Raw genomic sequence first — 25271 nt, forward strand, 5'->3', positions numbered from 1 at the left:
TTTAACATAATACAATCAACAGAAATGTGGTTTTCCATTTATAGCAAATTGGAATCCATCAGGCCCTGTGAGAGATTAATCTAAGACCCTTTTCTCATCACAGCACTGCAGCTGTTGCAGATTCCTGGCAATATTAACAAAATTAGACATGGCCAAAGCCGCCCAACCAGAAGCATAAATCGAGACAGTTTTGGTTGATAAGGCTCAGCTGGAAAATGACTAACTTGGCGACATAGAAGGAGAAAGTTATCCCAGGGTCATTTAAAAGATATAGAATAGTGTAATCTCTAAAACAGGGATAGTCCCATTGATTGAAATCCAGAAACACTTCAAGCATTAATGGGACACATTTAGACTTAAGCCCTTCAGATTATACCTTTGCAGAGAGAGAAAAGTATACCCTTAAATTGTATAAAACTATAAAACGAACGGGCGGGAAGAAGGATAGAATAACATGCAGTCGCACATTCTTTCCATTTTAGTCTTTGAGTCCAACTGTTAAGTGTGTGTGTGTGTGTAATACTTTTGGGCTGGGCCGAGGTCAGACTTGGCAGTAACCCCTCAGACACAGAACCTACACCTCTTAGTGACAGAGATACAGATCAGCCTGCGAATGACTTTATACATCCCAAATCTCCATCACAAATACATCATACAATATAAACATTTGTGGCTATAAATGACTTTACTGCAGCCCGTTACAGTGTAAGTGCCCTTGAAACACAACAGCAGCCCCTAAGATGTGATCTGGGGTAAATATTTTGACCATAAAAGGCAATCAAAGCTATTCACACGTACAGAACCTGAAAAATCTAAATGGAACTTCTAAGCAGGAGCTGGTTAAGAGAGAGTTAAACGGCTTCACTCTCCGCACTGTGAGCTGACTCATGTCCAACAGCTGCTCCTCTTTAAACAAACGACCTCCAGTGCCCCCCTCTCTCTGCATCATTCTATAGATTCTATATAGATATTGAATGAAGAATCACACTTACGCTCATGATTGCAGATGCGGTGAAGACACAGACGAGGAGAAGTGTGTGTGAGTGTGTGTATGTGTGGATCCAGGGCCTTACTGCAAGCTGACCGAGGCATTTATACACAGCGTGGGCGTCTCCCTACAGTATGATTGACGTTTTGCTCAGCGAATAGATTGCTCCACAGTCGATCGCTGGCCAATGACTTAAAAGTCAAGTTATAGGGCTTAAATTCATTTTTTAGCTCCTAAGAAATGATTGTGGAGTTGTTTTAGGTGGTAACTGCTGATAGATTGATGGTGTCAACGTGCTGTTATTATGTAATATGTCTAACGCTAAGAGGAAGAGGAGACATCCCAGTGGTGACCGTGGTGGATATAAATAGACCTGAATTTGTTGCTTAGGAGACACAATATTTGGAATAGCCACTAGCCTTAATGCCCACATACTGTATATAGCCTCCAATGTGAGATCAGATGACTGAACCTTCACCCTGACTTCTAAGTTAACTTGTTTTAGAAGAGAAAAAAAGCAACAGTGAAAGGTTTAAACTGAAGCAAAGTGATTCAGAAGCTGCAACAGGAATAGACGCACTCGCTTACATGCCACAGCTGCTGCATACACACAGCATAATAAGCAACATGAGGAATATAGAAGTCTAAATTTGATTTCCCGATATCAGTAGCAGTTGGCTGTGATCATAAAATGCAAAGTTGCTTTTGTTTCTCAGTGTCAGTTGTAACAATCCTGATCAGGCATTTATGAGAGGGGTGTGATGGGGTGGGGTGGGGTGGGGGGGGGGGGTTCACATCACCCAGGAGACCAGAACATTCTTCAAAGTACTACCCGCCAGATAATGAGATTTAAAGGTGCGTTTGAGGTCTTGTGTAGTGTGTACAGGTGTCGCAGATATGTTGTCATGTCTCGTTTAAGTATTTATTTACAGTGTAAGATGTTAATAAAAGTGAAATTCTGTGAAATGTCTTATTGTTTGTTACTTGATACTTATGATATCAAAAGTTCAATGTGACAGAAATGCCCTGAAACCATCCTTAAGACAGTCATGAGATCGAATGGCACACAGAGAGCTTTGAAATACACTAGCAGGGTGAACACACACACACATACACACACACACACACACACACACACACACACACACACAGATACGGGCTGTGCTGGATTATTGATGGCAACAACTGTGACTGATTTATTTATAGTAAAAGAAATGTCTTTGTGTTGGTTTAAGAACATTTCAACATTAAAAAAAAAAACTCCTTGCTCAGCATTTTGAATCTTATTCATGAAACCCGCAATCTAAACAAAATAGATCAGCTTCATACCTTTATAATTTATTCACTGAATCACATGTTTAACACTCTATACAGGCACTTATCTTTTTAAGTAATGTTACAAAAGAACATCACTATGGGATTGTTTCTTATTGCACAATCGGCGTGTCGAATCCATTGAATTTTGGTCAATTATAAAGTAATTTTTTTTCTGTCGAGGTTTCCCTTGGGAGCAAATGTGATCGATTATACTTACTGCAGAAGAACATGTTGCAATCTGCTGTATAAGTGAAGCAATCATTTATCATGTCACTTTCAAATCACTGGAATGACTATTTGCCCCTGTGTGATTTGAGAGCTTTACAGTAATGTAATGAGCATGACTTCTTATGGAGGAATTTCACTCAAATGCCTGAAAGTAAAGCCACAGGAAAACTTCACTTTTTTTTTGTTGCTAAATTTTATTTTATATTTGACATGGTTGACTGGTTTCACTGATTGATTGTAGTACTATTAGAAAGTGCGGTCACTATCATAACACCAGGAATCATTGCTTCATCTATGGGAAAACACATTATTAAGATGATTATGCTTAAGTTTTGTTACATTACATAACACTTTGGATCTGTAAAAACGTATTACGCGCTTGTTGATGTAATTACATCAGCAGTACAAGCGTGTTACTTCGCGATTACACCATGACACAGGTAGCACCACCCCTGCTCCGCTGACCTGTAATCATATGAACGACCCCCTCGCTGCTATTGGTCCACTACTAATATATGCATAATATCTGAAACACGATTGGTCAATAGTGAGTGAGAGGAAGCGTCATCTTATCCGACCACACCTATTTCTAAAACATATTAATGAGGTGCTAACACTTACATTTTTTAAATGGATTGGAGAGAAATAAACACAAGTGAGTAGTGTGTCGTTGCAGCGTTAAGCAAAGCCAGCGCGTACAGACGTTTGTGTCGTCATTAAACGAGTGTGTTTTGCGGTTGAACTCCGGTGCATCTGTGTGTCGGGCTTGTTCGTCATCACAACATTTCGGAAGAGAGGTGAAATTGAGCGCTGTGAGGCTGGAACAGAACAGAAATGGCATCGATAGCAGCGACGCATGAGCCGAGTCTAAGCCCGGTCTCCAACCAGCTCGCTGACGCTTTGGTTCCCGCCAGTATATTCGCTCCAGACCGGGGAGGGTGCGGATACGAGCTCGGGGATGAGTGCCTCGATGACGGGGACCTGACCAACGGCGAGCCCAGGGAGCGGGCGGTCGACTTCACCAACAAGGTAACGCTAGGCCACGGAAGCTAACGTTAGCTAGCACCTGTAAATGAATGAATGAAACGGATAGAACCGCGATATTTACAAACACGCAATGAATTCGTTATTACTCACGACTTTCTATAACGCACATAAAGAATAGTCGTACCGAATGTTTCAAGATTTACTCTCTAAACACAGGCAAACGTTCTAAAATAAGGTAGCTAATTGTTGCTAACGCTATCCACCGTAGTCGTAATGTTGACATGTATTTTAGGTAAATGTATGCAATCTATAGCTCACTGTATGTTAACATTTCATGAATCTCTTCTTCACTAAACATATGCTGTTAATATCTGACGTTTCATAGAACGCATCATCATAAACTATTACCACAACATTGAGTTGACTGGCAGTGTAGAAGCAGAAGTAATAGAAGCGTCACACAAAACAACGAGGTGATGTGGTCAGGTTACGCCGTTTAAACTGATAATAACAATCGTCATCATTTATTACTGTAATATCTATGAGTAACACCTGGAAGTCAAGAAGCAAACAGACTTGTTAAACATCATCTGCACAAACAGGTACATTGTTTGGGCCGAGAACAAAGCTTATGTGTGTGCGTGTGTGCGTGCGTGCGTGTTCGCATTGTGTAGTCTGACAGCACAGGTCTACAAGCATGAAAGGATCAAATGACACAATGTAAATGTTGGTCTCACACACACAGATTGCATAGGGTTGCATCAGGAGCTCAATCCCTCGCTCACCTTTGACTCCTGTCAATCTCATCTGTCACTGTCAGCGATGGCACGAGTAGTCACTTCAGTCAATCAATCAATCAACCTGTACTCTGGATTAGTTGTGTAAATCTGTATAGATCAGCACAGATACATCTGTACTGTGTGTTACCATCACACTCTTGCTTGAAGTGTGTACTCTCATTTAAGTTTCATTAAAAGAACACAAATGACTTCATGAAAAAGTAGTAGAACTATTATGTTGAAGAATACTGATGATATTGATGTTAAAGCAGGTGTGTGTGTGTGTGTGTGTGTGTGTGTGCTGTTGGGTATTCCATGGCATTCACTTTGACTTGATCCTCCACATAAAGCATTTTGAATATGAGTTTTGTGTGCTCTGAATGAAGCGAGTGTCCTTTATGATGCTGATTGTAGACTAAAGTCCACTCAGCGTCCGTCACCCAAGGCAACAACAGCTGATGCAATTGTGTGCAACAGCGCTTCGTCGTACCTAAATGTGGTCCTTTGTTTTGGGTGAACGAGTCGCTCTGCTGGCCCCGCTCGCTCAGGCTGGTGAAGGTGTTAATGTTCTGTGTCACACACTCCTTCCCCCACTCTTCCTCAGTTGGCGTTGGTCAGTCCAAATGGAGAGCAGTACGACTCCTTACTTCGCCAGCTGCGGGACAGAATGGAGGAAGGTTGCGGAGAGACGATCTATGTGGTTGGGATGGGCTCAGGTGAGAAGCACACACACACACACACACACACACACACACACACACACACACACACACACACACACACACACACACACACACACACACACACACACACACACACTTTACACGCAGTGGTTGCTCTGAGCTCATTTGTACCGTTGCACACACACAGCGTGATGCCGTGTATGTGAGGAGTGTGTGGCCTCTTTGCTATCTTAACTTAATGTCCTTCTCCTCTTTGTGGTAGATGGAGGCGACTGGGGCCTGGATGAGAAAGACATGGAGGCCTCGGTGGCCACAGTGTGCTCTATGTGCGAGCAACTAGACGCCGACCTCATCCCTCTCCGGGAGCGCAGCGAGGCAGCCGGTTTAGTACACGACTATCTCATCCGCCGCCGCGTGGGTGAGCTGGACTTCCTGGAGGTCCGGTGAGTTTTCTGAGTTTTCTTTTTGTCTGGGTATCTTCCCTTTCTCGCCGTAGCGTCCTGCAGAAATCTCACACACAGTCTCATCTTTGGTTTTCCACTTTGTTGGCACCAGGGTGGCAGTGGTGGGGAATGTGGACGCCGGTAAGAGCACTCTGTTAGGGGTGTTAACCCACGGAGAGCTGGACAACGGCAGGGGCTTTGCCCGCCAGAAGCTTTTCAGACACAAGCACGAGATGGAGAGCGGGAGGACCAGCAGCGTGGGCAACGACATCCTGGGCTTTGATCAGGAGGGGCAGGTGAGTGGGTGAGAGGCAGCAGAGGAGTCTAACATCAGCGGGGAAAGTGATGGGGAACGTTTCTGCCACTTTCCATCGTTTAGGCAGGAATAGATATGTATGTGGAGCTACATGTGGGCTCGCTGACCTCAGGGACAGGCAGCAAGGAGATGGAGACGGTTCAACTTTGTCCCCTTTTGCCCGTCCCCAGGTAGTGAACAAGCCAGACAGCCATGGAGGAAGTCTGGACTGGACCAAGATCTGCGAGAAATCCTCCAAGGTCATCACCTTCATCGACCTGGCCGGCCACGAGAAATACCTGAAGACCACCGTGTTTGGCATGACCGGACACCTGCCCGACTTCTGCATGCTCATGGTCAGGAGAAGGGGGGCGATGTTGTGTGTGTGTGTGTGTGTGTGTCTGGGCCTGTGTGCGTTTGTTTGGTTAACATGGAAATGCCATCCTCTCCTTCAGGTGGGCAGTAACGCCGGGATCGTGGGGATGACCAAAGAGCACCTGGGCCTGGCTCTAGCTCTGAACGTCCCCGTGTTTGTGGTGGTAACCAAGATAGACATGTGTCCGGCCAACATCCTGCAGGGTCGGTCCCCCTTCTGTTCATCCTCTTCCTCCTCATTCTATAGTTACACAGCAGACGTTATGGTTTCATTTCCACCCAAACAGAGACTTTGAAGCTGCTGCAGAGATTACTGAAGTCGCCCGGCTGCAGGAAGATCCCCGTCCTGGTACAAAACAAGGATGACGTCATAGTCACAGCTTCAAACTTCAGTTCAGAGAGGTACAGCGCCCGTCTGAGTGGCGTGCTGGCATCCACGCCGTGAAAATTCTCCTTTGTAACTTTACATTTGTGTGTGTGTGTGTGTGTGTGTGTGTCCTAGGATGTGTCCCATCTTTCAGATCTCCAATGTGACTGGAGAGAACATGGAGCTGCTCAAGATGTTCCTCAACCTGCTCTCCTCCAGGACCTCCTACCGCGACGACCAGCCTGCAGAGTTTCAGATAGACGACACCTACTCTGTACCGGTACAAACGCATTTTAGTGTGTGTGTGTGTAAGTGTGTGTGTGTGTGTGTGTGTGTTAAACAGGCAAAGAATATCATGCTAACACTGGTGTCATTGTGCTGTGTGTGTGTGTGTCAGGGCGTGGGCACGGTGGTATCGGGCACGACCCTGCGTGGGCTCATACGTCTGAACGACACCATGCTCTTGGGTCCCGACCCCCTGGGCAGCTTCATCCCCATCGCCGTCAAATCCATCCACCGCAAGAGGATGCCCGTCAAGGAAGTTCGAGGCGGCCAGACGGCCTCGTTCGCCCTCAAAAAGGTAGGAGGGGTTAATGTGCGACAGCGACACCTGCTGGGAGCGTTTAGGACTGTTGACAGTTCTCCGGTTTGGGCGTTGGCCTCACCTTTACTAGCGTGGGTTCTGTGTTCTAGATCAAGCGTTCGTCTATAAGGAAAGGTATGGTGATGGTGTCGCCGAGGTTGAGCCCGCAGGCCACCTGGGAGTTTGAGGCCGAGATCTTGGTGCTACATCACCCCACCACGATATCCCCCAGATACCAGGCCATGGGTGGGTAACAACGACACTTAGAGAACCAACACATGCCAAGAGCTACACAACATACAAATCCTCATCTGAGTTGTTTTCCTTTCCCTCTGTCCTCAACCCCAGTCCACTGTGGCAGCATCAGGCAGACGGCCACTATCTTGTCCATGAACAGAGACTGCTTACGGACAGGGGACAAGGCCTCAGTCCACTTCCGCTTCATCAAGACCCCCGAGTACCTGCACTGCGACCAGAGGCTGGTGTTCAGGGAGGGACGCACCAAGGCTGTGGGCACCATCACTAAGGTGGGAAGCTTCATGGTCCCTGTCGCTTCCTTCTGTCAGGGGAAACCTAATGAGCGACACTCAATATCATTATGAATGTTCTATTCTTTCCAGCTTTTGCAGTCCACTAATAATTTGCCATCAAATTCCAAACCTCCACAAATCAAAATGCAGTCGACGAAAAAGGCGCCGCCCCGAAAAGAGGACGGCACCCCGGCAACCGGTGACGACGCCACGACGCTAACACAGGCGGCCGGCTTAAATTCAACACAACCGGTGAGATGAGGGTCACAACACGGGAAGGGTTCTACAGATATAAGTTGTTGATAGAGGGACACAAGGTGTGTGTTGTAATGTGAGACTGATCCACTCAGTCCAGCTCGTGTTGCTTTTGCTCCGTTTCTCTTCCCTTCCTGCTGTTCTGTCCATCTCTGGTCCTGACCCATTCTTCCTCTCCTCATCTGTTCAGCACCCATCACATAGTTGTTTCTCCTTCTAATGATCTGATAGTCATGCCACATATTCCTTTACACTTTCTCCCTGTTCTTTGCTGCGTGGCTGACTGCCCCAGGGAGAGGGGGATGAAGACCCTCAGTTAAAGGAGGGCAACAAAGAGAACAAGGTAAAAGGAGAAGAGGGAGGAGTTGCAGTGGCAGGGATTGGATCTGGGTCTGCTCGCATGTTGACTCTGCTAGGTTCTCAGTTACGAGTATGTGTGACTGAATGAAATCTGTCTTCTATGTGATGCTGATCCCGCTCTTCAAACATGTCCACATTTCAGCCAAAGTCCGGGGGAGGCGGAAGGAGAAGAGGTGGCCAGAGGCACAAAGGAAAAGCTCAGAACAGCAGCACCAACACCACCGCCACTCCGTCCTCATCAGGGACAGGCGGCTGCTGAACCGCCGTCACACATTTTACCTCCCTCTCTATCCGAGTGTCTTCATTCCACAAAACCATAAAGGAAACCTACACCGGACCAAGACCAACCACACATTCTCCTCCCTCCACTTTCCTTCATATGCCAAATCCCAGAACCCAAGGAATCTGCTTTCAAAGGCATCATAAAGGACATCCAGTGTGTCCAGTGTGTGTTTGACCGACAGCTGCCTTCGCTATTGTAAACGGTTTGGTCTGGAGGTCAGCCTCACTCGGGATGCTTTATGGTGAGACCCATGTGGTTTAATTTTATCAATATTTAAAGAATTAACTATGTCCCCGTGAAACGCACAATCCAAGCCTACGGCGCCACGGCAGGCAGGGAGGCGAGACCCAAAACAGGAAGTTAATGGGCCAGTACCAATACGAGCAGCTATAATTGAAACCCCAAGCATTCCCTGTGTCTTTGCAATGAAATACAGTTCATGTCATATTTATACTGCATTATGTAATTTAGCTATTAGAAGTGTTCTGATTGGAAAGGAGGTCGTTGTACAAAAGTGTATGAAATCATAAATGAATGTAGCAGAGGGCACATAGTGATTACAGATTCTAGAGATATGGAAACTATAAAGTGTTTTATAACTGTTAGTTATTTATTCAGCGTCCACGCAGAGACTGATGTTCCATCTGTGACCCGACTCACACACACACACAGACACACACACTTTTAGATCCAGTAGTCACCATACAGCCTCAACTGTAAAAAAGTTTGAAATTGTGCACCAATAGCATTAGTACAAGCGAATACAAATCAAGCTTATCACTCCAGCGGTTGCTCGTGATTATAAAGACATTGCAGTTGCTAATTGTATACCTATGCGTACCGGCCTGTTAATGTTTACATGTTGTGGACATTTTAAACTCACTTTGCCACTGAAAACTGACTTAATAAAAACAGGCTTAATCAAATGGTTGCAGTTTCTCTTCTCCTGGGGTAACGTTTGCATTTCACTCTTAACAAATATTGCAATGACAAAATATCTGAATGGTATGGTTCGTTTGTTGGGTTGAGGTTGAAGGACAGACGGAGATTAAACCTGAAATTATTCAACCAAACAAGGTAGGAGTTCTCCACATTTATCATGTACACTTTTTAAATATATATTGTATGTACATTACGTTTCTTAAGCGTTGCTGTGTAGTCCATTTTGTTAGTTTCTCTACACTAATACAGACAGAAGGTTTCATTTTCTTCTAATCGACTCCAGACTTCAGTGTTTTCTTTCATATGCAGCTTCAACACGAAACTTATATGAGCTACAATTACAGAAAAAGACAGAAAATAAGCTTGATAAGTGGTTTGTACAACTGAAAAATCATTGGTATTTTTTTTTTAATATGGAAACTGAAATTATACAATTTCTGGCCGGGCTGGAGCACAATCCAATTAGCTGAACAACAAAATATCTAACATGTAGCCCCATCAACAAAAAAAGCATTTCAACAGATACATTTAGGTCATGAATCATTCAAGATGTACCCATTTATTATCCACCAACATCTGGTGCACAATTTTGAAAATATTATTTGAGTGGTGTGCATGCATGGAACTCAATTTGGAGTCCAAGTACAGATAATTAAAGGACCTTATTTACTCACAAGTGACAGCTCAATATTAACTCTCTATACAAAAACATTACAAATCATAGCTCATATATGTATATTATATTTATGTAACATATTCAGACTACGACACAAAGTAGTCTTCTGCTGCATTTACATTGTCATTACAGTGTTAACTACCACTGTGCAGTGGTAAGGTAGTGTGCGCGCGCGCACACACACCGAACACACACCGAACACACACACACACACACACACACACACACACACACACACACACACACACACACACACACACACACACACACACACACACACACACACACACACACACACACACACACACACACACACACACACAAACTTGGAATGGTTTTGGCGATGACAGTATAAGTCATAAGAAATTTGTCGAAATGATACGAGATCGAGTAAAATGATGTAACTTTACTGTTCAATGTTCTGGAATGTTCCATTTTGTTCTCATGATTGGGAATTCATGGGGTAGATGTGGAATTTATGGCCATGTCGAAGGTCATTTGTCATGGGGCAAAACATTTGACATGGACAGTCAGTCAGTCAGTCAGTGTGCCTCTCACTCCTGCACTAATGAACACATGAAGGCCAATGTGGTAAATGAGACGTGAATACTGATATGATACACACGCTGCTCCAGTCCATGGGGTATAAGCTAGATTCTGTAGTAAACAAAGTGTCAACCTTAGTGTAATACATTACATTCCAAATATGTGTAGTTTAAGGGTGAGTCACCACTGTCCCATGCTACAAACTGATGCAGAGATGTGAGAAACAAAAAAAGTCACCAACGGAAGATGGGTTGAAAAGTGTTAGATTCATTACATAAAGACACGGGACAAAGTGGGGTTCAGCAGTTGGTTGGTTGTTTGTTTGTTTTCTAGCCATCGATGTCCCAGCTGAAGAGGTGATGCTTGACCAACATGTCCTGCACTCCCTCTTTCAAAGGTCTCTGCTGCTGCTCCTGGAGAGGAAGAGGAGGAGGAGGAGAAGGAAATAAGTGTATATAACCAGGGAGCCGAAGAAGAAACTAAACTATAAACGCAGCATTTAATACGTTTCTACTTCGGCAATCTCCTCGGCTCACCTGTTTCTTTTCAGGCAGCTCGCAATCTTGGGAGAGACTGAAGGCAAACTTTGAGAGGACTCTGAGGGAACAAAAACACTCATCAAGCTTTTGGTTCACATTGGTCAGAAGAACAAATTATGTCTTCAAACCCCTATAGCTGTTATTCTCACATCTCACTACGGAAACAACGTTGTCCTTTGAAGTTGGATCAGCAACCAATCTGACACAATGTAAAACAGCTACCTGAGCTCGCACTTGATCTGTACCCATCCAGGACTCCGCAGGAAGGACCAGGGATGGTACCACTTCTCCACAGCGGCCATGCTGGAGCACAACACCTCCAGCCACAGGTGGAGGACCTGCTCGCTGGTGAGGCAGACGCACGAGAAGATGTTAAGCAAACGCAGACGTTTCAAGACTAAGGCAGTTTGTAGCGTCGCAACTCAGTAATCTGATGCTGTGCTCTTGGAGGATGCAACAGCAAATCTTCACATTGTGTCTGGGACAACTCACTTGAGGCCCACGCAGACCAGAGACCGAAACTTGACATCCATCTGAGCGTGTGCCGTGTCGTGGCTCATGTTGACCGACTGCACTGCCTATGCAAAACAGACAGAGGGCGCTCGTAAACGTTCATTGACTTCATTTCTATTCAGAATCCTCCAGTATGCAAGAGGACTGGCACACACCTGTCATGTCCAGACAATCATGTCTCACAATTGAGCCACATAACTATTGGAAATATGTATGTGGAAGATCTTTACTCACTCTATACAGCAACTCTTCTGGTGTTAGTACTTTCCCATCTTCATCTAACCTGCACAATGGAAGAGAGGAATCAGTTGTCAGTCCATTACATTCAAAGGTGTGACACATCCAGAGGCGTTTGTTTCCATGTGATTTACAGTCTTTAGGTGTGAACTTATAATTGGGTCTCTGGTGTCCACATTCAGAGTGGATTTCTTCAGAAGACAATCACCAAAAGTTCAAGCGAAATTAGACAAATCTGCAAATCTGTGTGTGTCCGTGTCTTACCTGTATGTTTTACACAGCACCAGTCTGGAGTAGACCGAGTTGAAGTCCCTCTCTACCTCTCTGCTGGCCGCCTGACAGAAAAAAACCAAGAGGAAACAGCAGAGACCGACTGAGAAAATGCTCCAACAGGAAGTGGAAAATCATAAATATAACAGACCCAAGTGAAGCCATTTGGAACCGTTTGCATTTCCCCCCCACGCCAGGTTCTCCTTTACCTCCTCTATGTACAGCCAAGGATGACAAGGTCCTCCCAGGATTGATGGTTTCTTGAGGCCGTGTTGGAAGATGGCTTTCAGCGCCGGACACAAAGTCCCCCTGGCCAGGTCCGTCACCGCCTCCGTCACAGAGTCGTCGCCTGCTAGAGAATACTAGACAAAGACAAAGGAACACACAAATCATGTTAAACTAAATTTCAATCAGAACAGTCAATGCCTTACAGCGTTGAAGAGCAACTGGCTTCTTTACCTCTTTGCTTCTTTCATCGAGGATTTCCACAAACTTTGCAGGGAACCAACCTGTTTCAGAGGAACACAGAACGTTATCGTCAAACAAAACGGTTCAGATTGTAGCAGCAGGTGCGGTTACGTCACAGAGTACAGACCTCTGAGGCCGTTGAGCTCTCCAACCCAACAGTGTTCATCCTTCTGTGAGATGATCTGAAGGGAAGAACGCACAGATGAGTAACGACGGCAGGCAAAGGGATACGGACACGTCATCACATCGTTTTGGGGACTATGTGTCATGTCTCACAGTGATGATGTCATTCTTCCTGAAGCCCAGTTCGTCGTCGTCGTGTCGCTCAAAGTCCAGCAGAGCCTTGGCCCGTCTCCGTCGGTTGCGGGCCACCACCAGGAAGTTCTCGTGGTCTCGCTGGTGGCTCTCCATGGAGTAATCAGGAGTCAGATCCTGGAGAGGAGGAGAGAGACGGAGGAGATGGTGGAGGTCAGGTAAGACACGTTTAGATCAGGACTACCCAATTCATTCTCCGCAAACAAGGACAATTAAGGCGTGGACTCACTGTGCTGGAGTGATGTGGGTCCAGGCAGTGGAAGTGCTCTGCCGTACGGGTGATGGCCTCTCGCAGGGCGGCCACCAGCTCCGTCTGCTTTATGTTCTTGGACTTGAGAGCGTCTGCCTCGTCCTCCCCAAACAACAAGGAGCTCAGGGTGGACTTCCTGCGCAGCGACTGTCTCCTCACCACCTGAGCACAAACAAAAGATGCTACATCTGTCCAGCTATGAGACAATCCTTGGACATTTTCCGGATAGAAGAGCTAACCTTGTTGAGGTTGGCGTTGAGCGGTGTGTGGTTCCCGTTGTTGAGCTGGGCCTGTTCATTAAGGATGTAGGCCAGGTGCTTGTGCCGATGGGCATCCAGCGTTTCCTGGGAGAGGGTCCCTGCCAGCCTCATGGCCTCCCCGAGGACCGCAGGCCCGTCCTTCAGCTGACTCGGCAGGTCTGACAGAGTGTTGAAAATGGACGCCGAGTTCTCCGACGACACAAGCTCCTCCTCCTGGGGGCCGGAGAAGAAACAGGGTTTTTGGGCAATGGTAGTAAATCGCAATGTATCGACACGGCAATAACGAGAAAGCAAAAACTTGAGAGGAAGATTGAGATGAACCTTGATCTTGAGCATGCCCAGTGTGATCTGGAAGAGGACCAGAGAGCCCTGGAGGAAGAGCAGGTCCCAGATCCTCAGAAGCAGACGGATGTCCACCACACTGGCAAATGATGTCAGGAACCAGTGCAACGTGATCAGCGACAACTCTGGAGGAAGAATAGAGATGTTATTATTATATATATACTGTATGTTGTCATTCAGCGACACATCCACTGAGGTACATTTCTCATTGTTATGCACAGCAGATATCTTTGTATTCTAACACACAGCAAATATAACAAACCCTTATAACAATATATGCTTCCATTTTCCTATTAGATGAACTCTTGTAGCAAAAGGCTTCCTAGCTCCCTTCCTTCCTTCCTTCCTTTGTGTTCCTCTCACCTCCTCACTGCCAGACAATATTGTTTATATCAAGGGAATGACATTTCATAAAGGAGAGGAAGACTGAAGTGGAAATTCAGACTGCTGTGTTTCTATTGGAGGACACGTCGTGGCCTTCTGATATTAAAGTGCAACCTGTTCTATCTCTCCCATAAATGTTTATTTTCCCACCGTTACCAATGTCATGCTCCTGCAGGAGGCGGTCGAGGGCGGGCAGGTACTGGACAATGAGTTGCCGGACGACCCTCTGGTCTGTCTGAACGCCCAGCAGGGTGGAGGAGAAGTACGACGGCGGGAGGAGGTCTTCGATCAACGCACACATCATCCACAACACGTCCTCCTCCTCCAGGAACAGCATGAGGCAGGAGACGACCTGAGGGGAGGCCAGACCAGAAGCATCATGGAGAAAAGGCCAAACAATGGAAATGTGATTAGAGTGTATTATCAACACATTCCATGGTTGGCACAGTGTTGTTTTACAGTGTGTGTGTACCCACCATGCCAGTGCCCTGACAGTACCCTATGTCTGGGTAGAGCCAGGCCAGGCCTCTCAGCACCCGTCTCAGTCTGGGCACGCCGACGCTGGTAATACTACTGAAGCAGGCGTTGGTGGGCATGGTGCGCAGAAGGTCCTTCTCTATCTGAGGGACAGAGGGGAGCCACATCAACCGTCACCGCACAACATCGCACAGACAGGGAGACATAAGTGTGTGGGGAGGGGGATGGGGGGGTGTCTGTGTACACACGTGTGGTTATGGACATGTGTCATACCTGTTTAGCTGTGATGGTGTCATCATTGGTGCTGTTCTTTATGATTTCTCTGTAAGTGATCTCAGAGGTCCTCTTCTTCTGCAGCGCTCCAGACAGACGCATCCATAGCTAACAGACAGAAGGAGTATAAAGCTCTCTTTGTGCCCTTGGCGACGACTTTGAAGACAACTGTGACAAAGACTGGAATGCCCTCTATTAGAACTCAATATTTGATTAGTGGCAGTTTGGCCACTTTAAATGCCACAAATATCATTCTACAAACTGCTTAAATGCTTTATCACAAGTTAAGTAAACAAGCTTCACATGATGGCTTAGTCAGCATTTTATCCCCCTGTCGCCTTCTCTCCCAACCCCCCCCACCCCCCTGCTGTGCCTGTGTATTCACCTGCGGCCTCATGCTGTGCGGTATCCCACCCAACACCAGGGAACGCAACCGCTCCGAGCGCGGCAGGATGGGGTCGATGAGCTCCCAGGTCAGGTCGCCCACTGTGTGGTTGTGGGTGAACTCCAGGTGGGCTTGCCAGCGCAACCGCTGCTGGGGGTCCTCGCGCTGGGGTGAGCCCTCGCTGCCCAGCCAGGACCGTGGCTCCCCACCATCTAAATGAGAGAGAAACATACCGTATATGGTACTGTTGATATGATGATGATGTACTGAAAGTGAAGAAAAGTGACGTAATCCCCTAAACACACTAAAGGTGCTCCTTTCACCTACAGTTCTGTAATTTGGGGAACTAAAGTGTCTGTTGTCTGTCTACACAAATGAAAGCAGTATCTCTCACTCTCTCACACACACACACACACACACCTTCATTGTCCATCCTGAAGCCAAATTCATCATACTGGAGCTCTGGCTGATCCGAGGGGTCTTTCTGTGGAGAAACACACATCCAAAGTTAGGTCACACCCAACGAAGGAACAGTTCGAGGATCCCTATGAACTGCAAGGTCAGCGGTCACGTCCTCACCTGATGGTACTTGGCCAAGATGTCCTGGGGCCACATGCTGGGCGTGAGGGCTGAGAAGGGCCCACCAGGAGCGGGTGTGTACGTACCTGGAACAGAGACCAAGACTGATAAAACTGAGACATATACTGTGAAGCCCGAGAGAAAAGTGTGTGAAATGTAGAGCTGGGTTGGCTAGAGTGAGGAAGAAGAGGTTCTCTGTACCTGACATGTTGTTAGGCGGCGGAGTTAATCGCTTCTATCTGCAGAGACAGCAGCAACTCTGGAGGAAGGAGATCAACAGACAGACGCCAATCTACAAAGACAACAAACAGAACTGATAAACTTATGAGCGGATCATTTAGTTCTGCTTATTACAAAACTGAAGACAAAGATGAAAAGCCACACAATTCCTCTTAAGAAACCACAATCCTTCTTGCTGATTGGCTGAAGGGAGAGAGGCTGTTTACAATTTAATGCACGGTTTACGTTGGCAGTTGTTGCAATGGCAGCCTAACTAAACTCATTCTGGCAGCGTTGGCCTTGGTTGTAACAAAGCAAGCAAGATGTGAGACAAATCACACGGTGGCATCATCAGCTCACAATATGGGCATTTCACTTAAATTTGTGAACCTTGCCAGGGATCTTCAATATCTATCATATCCTCCTGAGACTCACAGTTATTTTGTTTCCATTCTTACTCTCTCCTATGTTTTCTTGTGACCAAAGTGGTATTTATGCCACTAGGGGGCAGCAAACAATCTCAACACATGAGGACATCAGGTTTTAGTGAAGCACAATGATGTATAAGGTGTAGGGAAAGAGGGGGGGGTAGCCGCACGTCAGCCGCACGTCAGCCGCACGTCAGCCGCACGTCAGCCGGCAAAGACCCGCTTGCGGCTCTCGAGCCCCGTGCACCCCACCCCTAATACACACACACAAAAATATACAAGTAGGTCCATCAGTTTGATAGTATAATAACCACAACCTGCAAAAGAGGCTCACCAGCATGCAAACACACCATCAGAGTGATTCATTACAGCAAGCTTGCGTCAAATGAAGACGGATTGAGGATTTAGGAGGGACGAGAAATCAATGAGTTTTGCAGTATGGCCAATCACATTGAATTCGAACACTACGGCCAGACAACGATGTAATGGAGTAATGAATTGCTATAGTGCAGCGGATACTGTATAAAGGCATCCAACAGGAATTATTTTCTTGCAGTTTTTCCGCAGGACAGGCAGAGGAGCTCAGAGGAGGAGAGGATCACCCACACACACGCAGCAGCAGCAGCACCTTGCTTGTTACATTAGCTGTTATCTTATTTTTCAATGCATTGGACCTTAGTCACTCGTTACAATTCATGTTTAAACTTATTCCCTGTGCAGAGCTCGTCATGAAATCAGTCTTATAGTCACCAATGAGTACAACATGTGAACTTATTGAGTGCAGCACTTTTTCTTCTGTTTTATAAGGGATATTTTTGTATTGCTCAAATGTATGTGATGTATTTAGGGTGAGTCAGCGCACTGGCATACGGCCTACGTGCAGCCCAGGGGGGGGCTGGGATTTTGGAGCTGCTCTCCCACAACTCCCTGCTTTTCCAAATCTTTAAATCACCTGCCAAGAAAAGCCAACACTTCAATCAGTGAGACACAATATGACACAATCAGTACAAAACTACAGTCTCAAAATTATTATTGTTGTTGTGCGCTTATTAATGTGTTATGTTGTCCATCTTTAGGCCCTATTTTCACCTTTTCAGAACACATTTATACAGAAAACCCATGTTAATGCTGGGTCTGACCACATGTGTGACCAGACCTCAAATGGAAAACCAGGGCCATTTGTTATCAAGTCTTCCATTTCCAGTCCCTTAACATTAGGAGGGAAAACCTAATGAGCTCTGGTATGTTAACAGATAACTCGCTTATAATGGGAGTTGTCCCACCTCTTTTCTATTGTTCAGTCAAGGCTTTCTTGTGTTTGCACACACTGGTCAACGCCCTCCTCCTGGAAAAGCAGAGACATCCTGCTGCTATCCAGGCAACAGAGGGAAACATTGGGGTTTACATTTACAATTGTGTTTTGATCCGTCTATCCTCCACAAGCACACAACCCATCCTCCTCCTCCTCCTCAGCACCTCCTACAGCTGTCATTGAGAGTAATTGTGGTCAGGTCCTGCTGAGTTCACTTAAGCTGAATAATTATTGACAGAACTCATTCCGTTTTGGCAAAGCCTCTCCCACACACAAAGCCACGTGTCACATCAGTAGATTCAGTCTCAGTCCTGCCCAGAGGCATGTGGCACTGTGCAGGAAGGGAATGATGACATAAGACAGAGGAGGAAACGATTTCCACACACAGCTTTCCGTAGAGCTTAGAAAACACATTTTACAGGATAGGAAATGTGTTCAAGCTTAAAGCTCAAGATGAAACACTGCAGTTTAAAACTCCAGCCTCCCACTTCATCACAGCTTTGTTAATAATGAACTACAGAAGACCTTGAATTAAAAGCAGCAACAGGTGACACTATGCAGAATGACACAATTCTAAACGGACTCAAGAACACAACAACCATCAATCAAACACACACACAAACAAACAAACACACCTGTTATTACGTCATCAATACAGTGCAGCGTTTCTCTGCTTTGTCACTATTAAACAGTCGTTTGACGCGGAAAAGCTTATCAACACACTGGATGTTTTCATTCAACTACACGTTATACCATTTAATGTTTTAAATGTTGTTCTGAAAGCATTAAATGTATCATTAAATGTCAGGATTTGGAAGCATATGCTCAAGAAAGGCTCCTGTTGACGTCAGTGAAGACTCGAAAGGAGCAATATATTATAAATCAATATTCACTGACAGTATCAATGAGCTGAAGGCAGTCATGTATTCTGAAGTCTGTATTTACAAGTTTAATGCAAAAATACGAGTAATAAGACGCAACTAGTAGCTCTTAAAGTGCTAAATAACCGCTTAAATAGCCAACGCGTCACTGTTATCAGCTGTTAGCCTCGCCGTTAGCTACCGTTAGCTTGACGCCGCATTACACATTATTACTTTATAGCTTTCTCGCTTCTTTACCGTGCCATTGTTTGGGCCGAAGCAGCTTCTAATGGACGCTCTCTCAGGACTTGAAAAACGAGACGAATATCCCTTTTTTCATCACTTGTTTGTCCTGCGTTAGTGGATGTTTGTCTGCGTTATGCACCTGCTAGTAGCGACGTGTGGCTACGTGGTATCCTTACGCCCATCGAGCTTTTCCCTTCTCCATCCCGAGAAAAACTAGTTCCTGGTCCCGGAACTGCGCGTCTCGCTGGAAAAAATATCCCTCGGCATTTGTGATGACGTCAGCACACGACATGTGATAGTTTCATTCATGCGCTCAGTCAGTCGTTCATTGCTTTCATTCATTCCATCAAAACAGGATGGGAACGAGTCACGATGATATCAAGACGTTTCAGTGTGAGATCGCAACAAATCAAACGTAAAATGATTAACAGATACACAATTTATCCGGATATTTGTCTCACTAAGGACAGTTTAGTCTTTGTCTTCTGTTATCACACAACATTAGATCATTAGTCTTTATAGGATGGATTGATGGATGGATGGATGGATGTTATTAACTCACTGTAAATGTGCCCTTTCTAAGTGTAATTCTAGTTTTTTACACATCACAAACATGCGATCTCTGTCTTTAGTGTGTTAGAAGGGACAAATCATTATACGTACATATACGTAGTAGAGAATCACATACCTGCAATACTAAACTTGCAGTGAATTATCATACATTTTGCAAGAAAATTGCTCTGGAATCTTTTTGTGCAATAACATGAGTATGTAAAGTACCCAGGACAATTTATTTAAAAAAAAATATTGCATAGGATTTTTAACAGCTGCCATTTGATCTTTTAAATCTGAGGAGGTAAATGAGGCTCTATTTAATTACAGCCAATGCTGCATTATTACCTTTACCGCAATCTTGTGAGATGCTTTTGGTCAGACAGTCAGGACAACATGTCGGGTTCCTAGTATTACTCTTGTTGTTATTGTCACTTCTGTTCATTTTTTTTAAGCATTGTTCTTTACTAACACCACTCAAGGAGGCAACATGCTTAGCAATGTAGCCCTGATGTCCCTGGACACATCTTTGGGCTCTTCCTGAAGGACTTTGTCTGTGTAATGTTGTTGTTGGTTTCCCTGACTTGCTTCACATATTTAAGCCCAAATATGTAATTACATCCTGGCATTTTATTCAATAAAAGTGTGGGGCTTTGTACAACACACTGATTGATAAACCATACTTTAATTTAGTTTAGTTTAATAATTTAAAAGAAACTATGCATGTATTGTTCCACTACTGGTTTTGCAAAAGTTGTGTAAATCTCAATGACAAACACTTGGATGTAGACTTGAAGTGTTCACCTGAAAATGTTGTATTACAGAGCTAAAAAGATGACACAAACCATCAGACACAAAAGCTGTACAATAACCCTAAAACCAAAAACATGCCAAGACAGATTAAGGTGATCAGTAAAATGTTTCATTTAAAAAAATACAGCAATTGGAAAACAATGAAAAAGGTTTTAAAAATAGACTTTAAGAACACGTCGACTATACAAATGTCCAAACTTTCTTATCCCAAGGATGTTGCCCTGTAAAAGGTCACTCTGCTCGATTTGCTTCACTTTTTATACCAAATCCCACAGGAACCATCATCATTGTTCATTCACAGTCCAGGCATGATGTAGGCGATGTTGTCCAATGTGTTTGACTGCCATGAACAAGAAAAAGAGAAAGTATTGTTAGAAACACTACAATGAACATATACTGAGGTTGAATAAACAGTTGTGAAGCTTGTCAAATATAATTATACAAGAATGACAAAGCTATACCAGGATATTTCGGGGGCATCCGTTTAGCTGTGGTATCTGAGCAGTGAGACAGGTCAGGGGTCCCAGCGCACACAAGATGGAGTCCAAAAGAACAGACAGACTCCCAGATACTGCCACCATCCCCTGACATAGGAAGAATGGCACAGAAGGAAATGTCAGTCACACAGAGCTGCAGCCTCTTGTATAGATCTGTTTGGACAATAAGGTACTGCTGTTCTACATCTACTGGGGTTGTGTGTGTAAACCAATACGAATTACAAACTAAAAACCTCAGTTTCCTGAAGCCGATGGCCGATCAAGGACAAAGATTCTCCCAGTAGCTGCAGATGAGCTGCTGCATCGATGGGATCAACATCTGGGACCCGGGCCGGTGACAGGGACACCGTGCTGGGCCCTTTGTTGGGAGACACCATCCCTGTCCCAGTGCCTACAACTGGAAACATGCACACCCATCACAGGTTTAGGTTAAATGAAAACTGACATGTGTGCTTTGCAATACATCCTGAGGAAAGAATTCAGTGACTAACATCAATACCTTTGCTTTTCCCATCATTGGAGCTCTTGTGTTTGACGGTTGTGGCCTCGGCTTTGTTCTGTTTGTGCTGCAAATATTGAGCTTTCTGCCTCCAAACCTGTAAATTCAGACAAACAGAAAACTCAACAAACATTTCATGTCTCGACAAAAACAAAGTCGTTGGTAAATAAATACCCTAAAGCCTTTCCTAAGGGCAACTACACTTACAAGTTTGTCTTTCTCAGGCATGGCCTTCCACACCTCTGCCAACTTTTTGCTCAGCTCCCCGAAGTCTGTAGAATTGACAAACAACAAAGCGTTTCCCCTCAGTCTGTGCATGGACACTATAGAGGCGGTGAAGTCAGACAGATGTTGCACATGGTCATTAAACCCACCCAGGCCTGGCTGCTCTGCATTTATGTTCACCCTGTACTCCTTACAGAACACCTGATATGCTGTTGTGGTTTTCTTCTTGGGCTAGAAATGGATAGAAGAGAAGTACTGTGAGGAGAAACTGGGTAACAGAATATGAATCAATAATGTGTCTGAGTAGAGTGAACACTGAACACTGAACAGCAAAGGCATAGATGTGAGGCCATACTTCACCGAGTGATAACCTACTTTGTCTTTATCCTTCTCATGCTTCTCCCTGTCCTTCTCCTCCTTCTTCTTTTTCTTCTCCGTCATCCCATCGTTGCTCTGATGGTGGTGTGGAGGAATGGGGGCGCCCATGGCATACATGGGACCAACAGCACTGTGGGTGATGGCGGGGTGGGAATGACTGTGACCCCTGGATGTGTCTGAATGTGGCCATACAGCACCAAGAACACAGAGGACAAACATAAATTACATATTAGAAAAAGTAGTACAAAACAAAACCAGCTGTGACCTCGAAACAGTCCTTGTGTGGTCTTGTTTCCAAATGTCGAAGTTGTCTTTAGCCAAACTGTACACTTAAGACAGACAGACAGACAGACAGACAGACAGACAGACAGACAGACAGACAGAGCCATAAACGTACCTCCAGATCCTTTGCTGTGCTTCTTCTCTCGCCCACTTTTATCCTTGTCCCTGTCTTTCTCTTTGTCCTTTTTCTTCTTGCTTTTCTTGCTCTTCTTCTTCTTTTTGGACAGGTGTGTGTAAGAATCGTCTATGACCAGCTCTCCTGCCTCCAGCTCGCCCCCAGACGAGGAGCTGTCGTCTCCCATTCCACCTCCATAGTGGCCTGCAGAGAAACACATCCAACACAACATAAAGATCTTTTTTATGCAGTTATGCAGCTTGTTGACATTCGGCCCGGAGAAAAATGGAGAATGCTTGGGTGCAATCTGAAATATCCCAATTTTACCTTCCACTTCCACTTCTTTCCCCACAACAGGGAGTGGGTCTCGACTCTGTTGCTGTTTCTTCTTAGGAAACTTGGAGAGCTGCATTCGGTCTCTATCCTTGTCTTTCTTCCCGCCACCTTTGGACGCGTGAGGAGTGTACTGGGAGCTATCGCTCTCCTCTTTCTCCGGGGACATGATGAGCTTCATCTTAAGCCCGTCGGCCTCACGTAACGTCAACGGCTCCTCTTTGGGAGCGCCGCCGTGGAACAGAGATGACTTTGAGGAAGAGGAGGAGTGCTTCTTGGAAGAGGACGACGACGAGGATGCCGTGCGGGAGTGGGAGAAAGAGTTGCTCCCTTTGCTTCCACCGCTGCTGCCCTCACGTTTGCGGTCCTTGGAGGAGTGCGAGGAGAAGGGGGGGTAGGAGGGTTTCTTGTGTAAGTGGGGGCTCGGGTCTGAACCTGTGGCGAGCGGCGACGTGATGGCCTGCAGGAGGCCCATGGCTGTATCTGTGGGATTGGAGGATGAGGGTGATACGAGCGGCGGGGAGCGGTCTACGGATTTGTGCTTTTTCTTATGGGGAGGTGGGCCTGAGCCGTCGTGGTCTGGTACAGGGAAAAAGAACAAACATATTAATGCAGCCAGGAAGCTACGCATTTGACAACAATAGCAATATAACTTCTCCTTACCTGTGTAATAATAGTCATCACTGCTTTTTTTCTTCTTTTTGTGGGAGTCACCTCCAAGCATAAACAGTTCAGAGTCCTGATTTTGAAAGAAAGATCGTCTCTCTATTTACCAGCATAACTTAAAAAAACAGTACTATGTGCAATAAGACCCCAATCGGGACCATTATAGCATATAAGCCTTCTACGATGAGGTCACATGAGGTGTTACGACAGGATAACATACCTTGGGCCGTTTTTTGGAGGACTTCCGGACCTGAGCAGCAATTTCCTCTTCTTCCCTGAGCAGGTCCTTGTATGACCTCCTCTTCTCTCTCTGACTGCGCCCAGCTACAAGGCCCCTGTCTCCATCCATACCTGCATCTAAGAAATACATTTTCCATTTAAAAAATTCCGCTCGCACTTCAATATCCCTGCTCCTTCAATTTGGGGTCTCTAATGTGAACTCAACTATATCAACAATACAGGATGTGAAATATGATCAAACAATTACTAATGAAGGTATAAGCAAATGATTAGTGTGTGATTTAGTAATAATATTGGGATTTAAATATGAGGAAAGTTTTGTTTTGGTTGATAAAATAGTTAATTATAGTCTTATAGTTACAATTACTGACTCTGGGGGGCCACCTATGTTTCCATTCATTGGGTGTCATATGCTTATACATACACATACGCTTCTGTGCGATTATTCTTGTATTTTTCACATCAACCTTGAGTTTGACATGTTAGATAACTGTATGTTGTTGGTCTCGATTAACTTAAACTGGAACTGGTTTAGTCAAAGTTAGTTTTATCACAGGCAAACATTACCCATTCCTCCTTTACTCTTAATTTCCTCAAAAGCCATGACTCTTCTTCTTCCAGCAGATGTTCTTGTCACATGATGTCACTGACAACACAACAGCAGGGTAATAACCTGTTAGTGGACACCAAGGGGGGAAAAGGGGGTTAGGATGCATTTTAATTGAGCTGGTTTAAATTCCTGCAAACCTGGAACGAGATTAAATAATACTCTGACATGGTGTTGTAATTCAAATCAGGTAAACCTTATAGCTAACTGTGTAATTCCCTCACATTTTGTAGCAATGTGCACAACAGAGCCAGCCACGGATTGTCGCGGTGTTTCTTACAGCTTTGAGTCCTACATATTGCAGGCATAAGATTACCAATCCCGCATCTAAATTGGGCATATTTAAACGTCATATATACACTGACGCGTCTAAACAGATCCTAAATAACTAATCAGACTCCCGCCTACTTTCGTAAAGACGCACAAACACGCCCCTCTCTATTCCCTTCCCGAGCACAACGTCCTCACGTTTGGCGGATTCAAACGCGACCCTTTTGGGTGGTTTACCGGACAAACTCGCTAACGACAGCCCGAGGCTTTTAAAGACAGCTAGGCCCAAATCGTCTTCAGTGGGCAAAACAATGTGGCGGCCCTATATTTAAAGCTGCTCGTGTATTTGTCTACTCTGGGTGGTAAGCATGTGCACTTCACAAGCATAATGAAAAGTGAAATGTGTGGTTTTTAATTTAACTACCTTTGTGGTATCTCCAATTTACGCGGGTCCAGTCGCCATCTTTTAGCCAAACAATACGTTCAGTCAGGGGGAGGAGCTTTGGTAATCCGACCAATCGGCGCAGGGGGGAAGTAGCCAAATTGGGAATATATCGGTTCATCTACATTCGATGTGATACATACACACTATGTGCTGGATATGAGGGCTTTCACAACTGAAGCCATTTAGTTCACAAACCATTTAAATTAAATTGCAGTTCCACATTTTACATGCCTTGTTTGTTGTACATGGTCTTATATATTATATCATGTTTTGTTCTTTGATTAGTGTAATTCCAAACTAAGTGACCAGATCCTTCGTTTGGATATTACAGATAGAAAAAAACAGACTCTTGAAA

The 25271-nt window shown here is 45.1% G+C and overlaps 4 protein-coding genes across 9 annotated transcripts in view; 1 reads left to right on the forward strand and 3 right to left on the reverse strand.

The window, feature by feature from the left end:
• lgals2a (lectin, galactoside-binding, soluble, 2a) overlaps positions 1-1086 on the reverse strand; it is a 3205-nt gene extending 2119 nt beyond the window's left edge. The window contains exon 1 of the mRNA XM_076142950.1: positions 993-1086. Coding sequence (XP_075999065.1) covers positions 993-998 — 6 coding nt within the window. The 5' untranslated portion in view covers positions 999-1086. The remainder of the gene's footprint in view (positions 1-992) is intronic.
• Positions 1087-3148: 2062 nt separating this feature from the next.
• gtpbp1 (GTP binding protein 1) lies at positions 3149-9399 on the forward strand. Of its 2 annotated transcripts, none has more exons than XM_076142776.1 (13): positions 3149-3562; positions 4904-5015; positions 5245-5425; positions 5538-5721; positions 5912-6076; positions 6176-6299; positions 6383-6497; positions 6598-6742; positions 6860-7042; positions 7156-7291; positions 7394-7572; positions 7666-7827; positions 8333-9399. In XM_076142776.1, exons 1-13 carry the CDS (start codon positions 3368-3370, stop codon positions 8447-8449), a joined length of 1998 nt encoding a protein of 665 aa, XP_075998891.1. In that variant the 5' UTR covers positions 3149-3367; the 3' UTR covers positions 8450-9399. The 2 variants fall into 2 exon arrangements, with proteins under 2 accessions (XP_075998891.1, XP_075998892.1); XM_076142777.1 differs by having other exon boundaries at positions 7726-7827.
• A 153-nt stretch (positions 9400-9552) lies between these two features.
• On the reverse strand, positions 9553-19243 carry sgsm3 (small G protein signaling modulator 3). 4 transcript variants are annotated; one of them, XR_012961033.1, is made up of 22 exons: positions 19007-19237; positions 16131-16221; positions 15930-16015; positions 15771-15834; positions 15351-15562; positions 14966-15073; positions 14692-14835; positions 14366-14567; positions 13811-13956; positions 13469-13702; positions 13209-13391; positions 12941-13096; positions 12792-12846; positions 12656-12705; positions 12406-12558; positions 12191-12261; positions 11924-11972; positions 11669-11754; positions 11399-11521; positions 11174-11234; positions 10388-11050; positions 9553-10235 (listed from the first exon to the last, which is right to left on the reverse strand). XR_012961033.1 is itself a non-coding variant. In XM_076142773.1 (21 exons), exons 2-21 carry the CDS (start codon positions 16135-16137, stop codon positions 10967-10969), a joined length of 2274 nt encoding a protein of 757 aa, XP_075998888.1. In that variant the 5' UTR covers positions 16138-16221; positions 19134-19243; the 3' UTR covers positions 9553-10966. The 4 variants fall into 4 exon arrangements, 3 of the variants coding, with proteins under 3 accessions (XP_075998888.1, XP_075998889.1, XP_075998887.1); XM_076142773.1 differs by having other exon boundaries at positions 9553-11050; positions 19134-19243; XM_076142774.1 differs by having other exon boundaries at positions 9553-11050; positions 14372-14567; positions 19007-19238.
• A 565-nt stretch (positions 19244-19808) lies between these two features.
• Positions 19809-24956, reverse strand: hmgxb4a (HMG box domain containing 4a). 2 transcript variants are annotated; one of them, XM_076142751.1, is made up of 13 exons: positions 24896-24956; positions 24162-24267; positions 23575-23705; positions 23352-23427; positions 22683-23267; positions 22356-22559; positions 21956-22134; positions 21730-21811; positions 21563-21627; positions 21356-21452; positions 21090-21253; positions 20821-20943; positions 19809-20699 (listed from the first exon to the last, which is right to left on the reverse strand). In XM_076142751.1, the coding sequence occupies exons 2-13, from the start codon at positions 24196-24198 to the stop codon at positions 20655-20657; spliced, it is 1788 nt and encodes a 595-aa protein (XP_075998866.1). In that variant the 5' UTR covers positions 24199-24267; positions 24896-24956; the 3' UTR covers positions 19809-20654. The 2 variants fall into 2 exon arrangements, with proteins under 2 accessions (XP_075998866.1, XP_075998865.1); XM_076142750.1 differs by having other exon boundaries at positions 23575-23711.
• Between the last annotated feature and the right edge of the window lie 315 nt (positions 24957-25271).

The sequence above is a fragment of the Genypterus blacodes genome, unplaced genomic scaffold (genome assembly GCF_046128005.1).
Source record: "Genypterus blacodes isolate CSIRO-AG114 ecotype Tasmania unplaced genomic scaffold, CSIRO-AGI_Gbla_v1 ptg000022l_1, whole genome shotgun sequence".
Taxonomy (NCBI): Eukaryota; Metazoa; Chordata; class Actinopteri; order Ophidiiformes; family Ophidiidae; genus Genypterus; species Genypterus blacodes.

What these genes read in the sequence shown, in the direction of transcription:
- gtpbp1 (XM_076142776.1), top strand. Translation starts at nt 3,368, where the DNA reads ATGGCATCGATAGCAGCGACGCATGAGCCGAGTCTAAGCCCGGTCTCC. An exon ending in GCTTTGATCAGGAGGGGCAG is followed by an intron (nt 5,722 to 5,911) that starts GTGAGTGGGTGA and finishes GCCCGTCCCCAG; the next exon opens with GTAGTGAACAAGCCAGACAG. An exon ending in CTGTGGGCACCATCACTAAG is followed by an intron (nt 7,573 to 7,665) that starts GTGGGAAGCTTC and finishes TATTCTTTCCAG; the next exon opens with CTTTTGCAGTCCACTAATAA.
- sgsm3 (XM_076142773.1), bottom strand. An exon ending in ACACCATCACAGCTAAACAG is followed by an intron (nt 14,836 to 14,965) that starts GTATGACACATG and finishes TCTGTCCCTCAG; the next exon opens with ATAGAGAAGGACCTTCTGCG. An exon ending in GGAGCATGACATTGGTAACG is followed by an intron (nt 13,957 to 14,365) that starts GTGGGAAAATAA and finishes TTCTTCCTCCAG; the next exon opens with AGTTGTCGCTGATCACGTTG.
- hmgxb4a (XM_076142750.1), bottom strand. Translation starts at nt 24,198, where the DNA reads ATGGCTTTTGAGGAAATTAAGAGTAAAGGAGGAATGG. An exon ending in TGATGACTATTATTACACAG is followed by an intron (nt 23,268 to 23,351) that starts GTAAGGAGAAGT and finishes TCCCTGTACCAG; the next exon opens with ACCACGACGGCTCAGGCCCA. An exon ending in GATGCCCCCGAAATATCCTG is followed by an intron (nt 20,700 to 20,820) that starts GTATAGCTTTGT and finishes TGTTCATGGCAG; the next exon opens with TCAAACACATTGGACAACAT.